The sequence below is a fragment of the Aristolochia californica genome, unplaced genomic scaffold (assembly GCF_029961685.1).
Source record: "Aristolochia californica isolate CCGP_79_NKW_82.1479 unplaced genomic scaffold, dmAriCali1.0.hap1 SCAF_4, whole genome shotgun sequence".
In the NCBI taxonomy this organism is placed as follows: Eukaryota; Viridiplantae; Streptophyta; class Magnoliopsida; order Piperales; family Aristolochiaceae; genus Aristolochia; species Aristolochia californica.
In genome coordinates this window covers 3,161,946-3,171,286 of record NW_027182103.1, presented here as the reverse complement: position 1 = coordinate 3,171,286, position 9,341 = coordinate 3,161,946, and the positions used below count along the sequence as shown (strand labels likewise).

The 9,341-nt window shown below is 35.5% G+C and overlaps 1 protein-coding gene across 1 annotated transcript; it reads left to right on the top strand.

Annotated features, from left to right (window-relative positions):
- Positions 1-644: 644 nt before the first annotated feature.
- LOC137962189 (late embryogenesis abundant protein 29-like) lies at positions 645-1,122 on the top strand. The gene is made up of 2 exons (XM_068808920.1): positions 645-767; positions 919-1,122. Exons 1-2 carry the CDS (start codon positions 645-647, stop codon positions 1,120-1,122), a joined length of 327 nt encoding a protein of 108 aa, XP_068665021.1.
- The last annotated feature ends 8,219 nt before the right edge of the window (positions 1,123-9,341 follow it).

Here is a 9,341-nt window from a genome sequence, read left to right as displayed (position 1 = left end):
TAATTTTCATATGATTAAATCATTTTATTAATAAAAAATATTATTATTCAAAATTTTAAAAGTGTTTTATCATCTAAATAATTTAAATTAACAGCATATATAGAAAATTGAAAATTTATTAGTGACTAAATAAGTATTTAATAATTCATGCCTAATTAAAATTATTATTATTATTATTATTATTATTATCAAACTAATAAATAAAAATTGGAAGGCCGATGATCTCCTTGCCCTTTTTTCCTAAATTGGGAGGAGGAATTTGGCCCTCTTTTTTAATTTTTTATCTCTCTTTTTTAATAATGTCTCTCAGTCGTCTCCCTTCATTTCTTGCGTCGCTTCAGAAGGTGGAAGGCTCGCCATGAAAATATGAAACTGAATGCTGTACAGAGACTAGAGTGATAAGGAGGAAACTACTGTTCTGTCAATCGTCTAGTCTCAGTTGTAACAAACCTTCCAAGGAAGAATCAATCGTCTAGTCTCAGATGTAACAACCTTCCCTAGTCAAGAGGCTAGAAAACGCAGCAACCCTCCACCGCATGAGACTTCACAGGCAGTATAAAATCCTGGCAAATCTGTTCGTTTGAATCATCAACAAGCCATCCGCCATTGCTAGATCATTGCGAAGAGCAATAAAAAACAGCACCATGGCATCTCGGGATCTCCGATTCCAAGCCGGTGAAGCCGCCGGCCATGCTCAGATGATGAGAGATCATGCAGCAGATCAGACTCAAAATGCTTCGGGACAAACAGACAGCTACCTTCAACAAGTAACCCATTAATCTTTTCACTTATTGGGTGTAAACATCTCAGGAGATTCACCTGAGATGTCTCGGATTTTGATACGAGCGAAGTAAATGTCTCCGTTGATTTCTGTAACATCGTACCTGCTTTATTCATTTTTTTCTTCTCGTTTCGCAGACGATGAACTTGGCACAAAGGGCGGCTGGTGCAGTGATGAACACGGCGCAGGGTGCTGCAAATGTTGCAATGGAAACAGCCCAGGGAGCTGTCGGCGTTACGGCGGATACAGCGCAGGGGGCTGCTGGTGTTGCAATGAATTCAGTGCAGAACGCTGCTGGAGTTATAAAGAATTCTCTGGGAAAGGGGGACAGTCACCAGTAAACGAAGCTTTTAAGATGTAGATTCATATTCTTTCTGATCTTCGTCTCTTTGTATTCTTTTTGTTCATTCTTGTTGTAATAATTTACTCTTTGCATGAGTAAATGCTCCCTCGGGAGTAGTTTGTGGTTTTATTCCAGAAGATAGCTTCCTCGTTTCTCCGATCTTGACATTCAATTCAGGGAATTTCACTTAAATACCTATTTAAAATAAAGTATTTTTAAAAATACCGATGTCATCAATATATTTCTAAAACTACCCAACTTTGACTGGTCAAATGCCTATGTGTGCAGTCAAAAGCGACACATAAGCTTTGACTGCTTATGTGTCGCCACATCATCTGTGCAGTAAACATAGATCGACACGTCGTCTGACACATAATTATTTTACCATGTCATCTGCCACATAAGCTAACACATCATTAAATAAAAATTAAATAATCCTCACTGTATTCCACCGCATTGTTTTTCAAAATAAATTATTTTAAATGCCTTATGTGTCCCCTCTCATCTTTCTCCTCTCCTCTCCTCTCGCCCTCTCGCCGCTGCCGCTCGGCCTCCTCTCCTCTCCTCTCGCCTTCTCGCCGCCGCTCGGCCTCCTCTCCTCTCCTCTCCTCTCGCCCCCTCTCCTCTCCTCTCACCCCCTCTCCTCTCACCTTCTCGTCGCCGCTTTGCCTCGGCCTCCTCTGGCCTTGCCATCTCTCCTCTCGCTGTCGTCTCTTGGCCTCGACCTCCTCTCCTCTCCTCTTTTCCCCTCTCCTCTCGCCCTCTCACCACCGCTCGCCCTCGGCCTCCTCTCGCTGCTGTCGCTCAGCCTCGGCCTCCTCTCCTCTCCTCTCCTCTCCCCCCCTCTCCCCTCTCCTCTCCCCTCTCGCAGTGCTTGCTGCCGCCGCTCCCCACCGCTCGGCCTCAGACTTCGCCCTCGATGCCCCCTTTCAATTAAAAAATTAAAAATTTAAAAATATTTTAAATCGATAATAAAATATGTTAAATTAGTAAGAGTAAATTTTTTTAATTAATAATATATTTATTTTATTTTTAATTATTTTAAATATAAGGTAATAATAAATTTGAAAAAAAACGTATTGATAAATTTGATTTTTAAACTCAAAACTAAAATTTTCAAAAAATTTTATTAAAATAAATTTTAAATCCATAATAAAAAGGTGTTAAAATGGTAAGAGTAAGATTTTTTATAACTTATTATTTTAAATATAAGGTAATAAAAATTGTACCGGTACATTTATTTTTTAAACTCAAGTAAAAATTTTATATTTTTTTAGTTAATAAATATTTTTAATTGATAATAAAAGGTGTTGTAAGATTTTTAATTAACTAATATATATTTTTAATAATCTATTATTTTTTAAATAATATGATAAAAATTATACAAATAAATTGTATTTTAAACTCTAAAATAATTTTTAGGCTTCGAGACATAACATTTATTACTTTTCCCAAAGATATATAGATATTAGGTAATAAAAACTTTATCTGATTTTTTTATTTTTTAAAAAAATATTTAATTTTTATTTAATGACGTGTCAGCTTACGTGGCAGATGACATGGTAAAATAATGATGTGGCAGACGACGTGTTGATCTATGTTTACTGCACAGATGACGTGGGGACACATAAGCAGTCAAATCTTATGTGTCGCTTTTGACTGCACACATAAGCTTTGACCGGTCAAAGTTGGGTAGTTTTAGAAATATTTTGATGACGTCGGTATTTTTAAAAATATTTTATTTTAAATAGGTATTTAAGTGAAATTCCCTTCAATTTAAATCAATTCTAAAGGAGAATTAAGATTGTTAGCTTTCTTAATCTCTCTCACGAGCCATCGAGATAGAGAGAGGAGGAGAGGCTGCCTCTGCTCCCTTTTGCACGAACAGCATTTTAAGCATTTACACTTTTGACAATCATTTTTTTATCGAATGATCACTATAAGAAAAAATGGTTCTCTTATTCACAAATATGGAGTATATGTACATGTAGAATTAGGTGATGATAATGACAGCAAATGAAGTTTGGAAGTAAGAGAGTTACAGTATGAGTTTTGGTAAAAATATCTACAACTGCAACTTGGTATAAATATGAGGAAAAGTGATGGTGTCTTGGCGATAATGATGTCAAACAAGATGGTAGTCAAACTCAATGAGCTTTGTGGCATTTTTGACATTCATCTGATGTAAGTCCCACTGACAAGAAAAAATAACAACAATGACGGTATGAACCGTGGTCATGTGAGCAATAGGAGCAAATGTCTCCTCATCATCTAAACCATACTCCTGAGTATAGCCTTCTACTACAAGACGAGTTTTGTGTCGTGCAATAGATCCATCAGCACGTGTCTTGATGTTGTATACCCACCTGCAACCAATAGTTGACTTTCCTAGAGGTAGAATAGTCACTTCCCAAGTATGAGTAGATTCCAAAGCTTGCAATTCTTCTTGAATGGCTTTAGACCATTTAGGATGCGATGAGGCTCTTGGAGGCTTAAATGAGTAGCAGAACAATGATAATCATCAAGAAAACCAGGTGGATTGCGAGTACGAGTGAGATAGCAAGAAGTTACCTCAGTGGGGTCATCCAACAAAGAGTTAGTAGGGGGCGTAGGTGGATCATTTGTCGGCGGAAAGCATGGGGAAGAAGTAGGTAAGGTGATAGGGATAAAGGGTCAACATATCGGATTGAGGGAGGAGACTGAGGACACGGAAGATCAACATAAGGAACAGATTCTCAAAAGACAACATTACATGATATACAAATGTGTTTGGTTTCTGGGTCATAACAGCGATATCCTTATTTCTCTATGCCATACCCTACAAAGATGCAAGTGGCTGATTTGGGGGACAATTTTGAACGCTCAACACTAGGCAACAGGACAAAACAAGAGGAACCGAAAGTCCATAAATGAGAATAGGATGAACTACATTGAAAAGAAGTTTGTAAGGTGACTTGTTCTATAGAAGGGGCGTGAGGGTGTGATTCATGAAATATGTAGCAGTGGAAATAACCTCTCCCAAAAGGACTTGGACAATTGAGAATAAAGGAGCATGGTGCGAGTAGTCTCAAATATGTGACAGTGTTTCCTCTCAGCCACACCTTTTTGTTTTGGTGTATCCAGACAAGACAACAGAGGAATGAAGCCATGAAATTTAAGAAGGTCTATAAAAGCAGTAGAACAAAATTGACCACCAGAATTAGATTGAAAGATTTTAATTATTTTGGAGAATTGTGTGAAAATCATAGTGAATTCAATATACACTTTATAGACACCAGACTTATGATGAATCACATAAAGCCAAGCATATCGTAAAAAAATCGTCAATAAAAATTACTAATTAAAATGGGAAAGATTAGTTGAGTAAAAGTCATATAATTAAATGCTTCAGAGTCAAAGAACCCCAAAGAGTGACAAGATGTACCTAAAATGGTAGAAGTTTCAAGATGAAAATTACCAGGAGCCATGAGAATCTTACTAATCAATCGCACTTCTGCATATGCGAATAAAGAATAGGGTGCCTCTTCCACAATTTCTTAAGTAGGAGTTTCAAAGATGGTCTCCATGACTGCAACTCTAGAGGAACTGGCATTATTGCAACATATGAGACAAAGAACATCATTTTCCAATGACCACTTTTGCCACAGTAAACACAAAATGGTTTTTTCCCTAAACCTTTGGATAAAGCAGCAAGAGCAGTATCAAAGGGCAGAGGAGTAGACATTCCTTTTGCGAGTCTGCTCAACAAGTAGTTCGGGAAGAATGTCATTTGTAGTGGGTAGTGGCTTACAATGAAGAATCAAATTCCTTGCTGCCTCAAAATCATTAGTGAGGGCAAGAAGAAATTGAACAAGTTTGATCCCTTCACGCAATGCCTAATACCCATCATGTGTTTTTGCCCATTCAGGTTCAGTCATGGTTAACTAGTCCCATAAAATTGTTATTTGAGAATGAAATTTAAAAATATTTAGAGAAGGCAGTTACTGTAATGCATGAATTTGCATCTCTAGCTGAGAGACACGGACAAAATCCATATGAAGGTAGGTTGCCCTGAGCTTGTCCCAGACTTGTTTAACATATGTGGCCTTACCAATAGACATAGCAATATATTGCTTACAAGTTAAGTGAATCTTTGAAATAATTCTAGAATTATTCATTTTCCACCCTTTGAATTTCTTTGCATTTGCTTTGCTTGGTTGAGATTTTGAACTATCCACAATGTCCCATAAACCACATCCATTAAGATAGCCTTCCATACATTGAGACCAAAAGATATAATTGGACCTGTCAAGTTCAACATTAATAGGCTTTAAAGTCTCATTTGTAGAACTCATGATGGCAAAGAAATCGATTTCAAGTGTTGTAGAAGAAGAATTCAAAGAAAAAATTTCTTCCCACATAGCCAAATGCAAAAGTCCAAACACAATAATGACTACAATCCCATAAAAAACAAAATATAATGATGCTATAAGGATGCTTTAAGTGGGTTGTATGGTAGAGACATTGAAAAATCTTACCATAGAAGAATTGTAGCAAAGTGTAGACTTTCAAGGTGGGTGACATGGAAAAAACAATGGTGAGTTGGAGACAATAACAATGTACGAAAGGCGTCCATGGATCTAAGAATTGTCGGAAAAACATTTGAGACGATTGATAGGGTTGAAGCTCTGATACCATGAAAGAGGTTACCAAAGGTTAGATTCTCTTATTCACAAATATGGAGTGACTTTTATCAACAAAAAAAAAACTCTAATAAAAGTAAAAAATTTAAATGACTCCATGAAAGCTACGCTTGACTTGAAATAAATAGGGATAAGAAAGGCACTACACTTGAGAATAGACAATGATTCAATTTACATTCTTCTTGCATCATACACTATTTGTACGTTAGAGAATTACATGATTATCACTTAGTGATGCAACACTTTCTGAAGTATTACATAGTTATCTGTCCAACCGTGTATATACTCAAATTAATGAGTTGGGATTATGTTCTAATAGAATATCGAAGGTGGATACATTGAACAGCCTATAAAGTAGCATTGTGTTAATCTTATGTAAGTTGAAATGGATATGGTCATAATCTTTTTTTATGTAATAATCTACTAAACAATTCATCTATTACATGAGACAATGTTATGTGGTCTAATAAAATATTAATGGATATATCTAATTGAGAGGAGAATCACCATCTATCTTCTGCCTCTTAACATAACATGTGGGATATCATCTTTTGTGCTTATGTGTGATTGCTAAATAGGTGTTTTCATAAATTTTGATATGAAATAAAGCTCTTCCTAAAGGTTTAATTGTAGAAGCATATATTGACAATGAAGTTTTTATATTTTGTTCCATGTACCTAAATGGAGTTGAAATTAGATTCAACTAGACTGATCAAAATTACAATGGAGATATCAATCTCCTTAAGAATAAAATATTAATTTTGTACACATTGCTCATGGGCTAAGTAGAAGGAACAAATTATTTATTAACATGATCTTATACAAGAAAATTATGTGAGTTGTATAGAATAAATGTGGCAAGATTGAAAATTACCTCTTCTAAGTATTCATCAAGATCATTTTGTAAGTTTAATTAGATAGTTGAATTTAAATGAGTAAATATTTGTGTTAAATAGTAAACAAAAAGATTTTCTCAAAAGATATGGTACAACCAATTTAGACCAATGACATGAAGAAGAGTTTACTAATTGGCTTAAACATAAGGTTAGTAGTGTGCATTGAGGATTTTTAATTGTATTAGAGTGTGCCAACTCTCCTAATATTTTTTTTAGAGGTCAAAAGTTTAGTGGATCATAGCCAACTTGATATACAAAGTGACATATGCATTCTCGGTATTGACTCTATATCAAACAACTACTAGTCAAGTTGCATTATAAATGCATGTGAATCCACACTGAGTAGCTCAAGTCAATTCATAGCACTCAAAGCAACGATATTGTTATTAAGGGGTACTATAAAGATAGTCACCTTGATTATTATGGGGTGCTACAAAATCGAGTTGCGAATAGTGTAAAAGGTGGTAGTGAGAAATGTATATGATATTTAGAACAATAGATAACCACTATTGATGAAATAGATGTCTACCAATAAGAGTTGTCAACTAAAAATATTTACAATGTCTATGTGGATGAGGATGTTGGGTCATTGTCTAGGTCCGATGTTCCTCCCAAATGTACACCTGAGTCAATTTCGAGAGTAGAGAACAAAGATGAGGAAGAAGAAACAAAAGTTGAGGATGAATACATAGAAGAAGATGAAGAGGTAGAGGACAAAGACAAGGAAGAAGACGAGGAAGAAGAAGAAAAAATATGATAAATTTAAGTAGTTTCTATGTTTAACAACATTAGTGTGTACACGTTCTAATACATTTTGTGTTCCAAATAAGTTTGTACTATTATGTACTAATTGGTATCATATCATATATCATGAACAATTGTACAAGTCATTTCATATCCTAATTCATTCACATCATGCCGCGACGGACACCACTTACACCATGTGCACCACGTGGGTCACCTAAGGATAGTCCCTCGTTGGCTTCCCCTGTTGATGATGAGTTCCTTGGAGAGGAGTACACTAGAGACTAATGGTACTAAAGTTCTATTTCTAGCCTTTGACAAAATTGCATTTTACCAAAATATTTTTTTAAGCATTGTTGTAGTTATTTTATATTGTGGAATATAAATTATTTGCTCATATAGGTGGATCTTTCTCTAGATCCCAACAAAAGTGAGGACATGGCCCAACAAAGGGCATTAGACTTGATGAGGCTATTAGGGTGCTTGGTGGTAGGACCCTTGTTGTGATTCGAGATGACCAAAGAATAGCCCCAAGGGACTACGTTGGTTTCTCCACTGATTACACCGGTCATGTGTTGTGGGAACTATTTGCATTTCTAGGTAAAGAAGTTTGAGGCATATACGACCAAGCAATTGGCTTAGGGCTACCCTCATACTATGGTAAACATGTAATACTTTTCACTTATCATTTACTTTTTGCATTTGCCTCTATAAAAAATTTTGATCATGATATTCCATATGTATTATTTACTTGTGAAGGAAATTTTTTATGTTAATTGATGGAACAACAACATTAGACATTCGATATGGGGTCTACATTTTTTGTAATACTGGTATGAAATGTATACCTAGTTCAAGGCCTCAAGGAAGGTTGGCACCCTATCATAGGACTTCTCAAAAAGACTAGAAATGTTTATGTGATGATATCTTCATGAGTGACCAATTTCAAGTTATCACAGTTTTGAGTATAAGTATGACATTTTAGTTGTATGAAGTGATACTAATGTTGTGTAGTTGTACCAGGCCAGATCATTATTGGCAATGTGTGAGGAGAGAATGTTTTCTTAGATATAGTGATTACAAGTTGAGCATATTCATGAGTAATAAACTCCACAAGCCAAATATGATGAGATGTGTTGATTCTTTCTATAGTTTCGTGCAAAGCAAGGAAAGACATTTTTCAAGTTCTCCTTTTAAGTGATGTTAGCAATAATTATGTATATTTTTATACATTTTAGTTTGTTTACTTTTATATTTTTATATGCGACTTTTATGTACGTTTAGTATTTTTCAAGAAAGGAGGTGGCACAAATTGAAATGTGATATTGTAAGAGAGTGTTGCCTAAGAAAATAAAGTGACACATAGCCAACATATGACATTATAAGAGAGTGCCACCTTAGGAAGGGGGGTGATTATAGTTAATATGTGGTATTGAAGGAGAGTACCACCTAATGAAAGAAGATGACGCTATTTTAAACCACATGAGAAACACAGTTTGTGCTCTCATGAGAGAAAGAAGGAGTCTTGCCAAGTAGTCCACAGACAAAAAGGTGGAGTGGTTAAACCACCCCCACTACCCTATGAATAGTAATCTCCTATAGGTTTGGAAAAAACACTTTTAGGCTTTGCATGGGAAATTTTTGGCTATTAGGAAAAGAAATGTTACTCTCACAACACCCCAAATTTTAAATTTTGCCTAAAATCCTATCAGATTCTTGCACTTAAAGTAGCAAAAGGCAATCATCGTTATCGCAACTTTGCCACTATCCTTAGACTCACCAAATGAAATACAAGACCAAATCTCCTTATCAAACATCAAGTGAAAAATAGCTATAAAGTTGAAGATAGTCAACCAAGAAAGTTTTAATTCATTTGTCAAACTATGCATAACATT

Bases quoted from the DNA above. Each gene is read 5' to 3' on its own strand.
- LOC137962189 (XM_068808920.1), top strand. From the start codon at position 645: ATGGCATCTCGGGATCTCCGATTCCAAGCCGGTGAAGCCGCCGGCCAT. The intron at 768-918 runs GTAACCCATTAA...CTCGTTTCGCAG, and splicing joins CAGACAGCTACCTTCAACAA to ACGATGAACTTGGCACAAAG.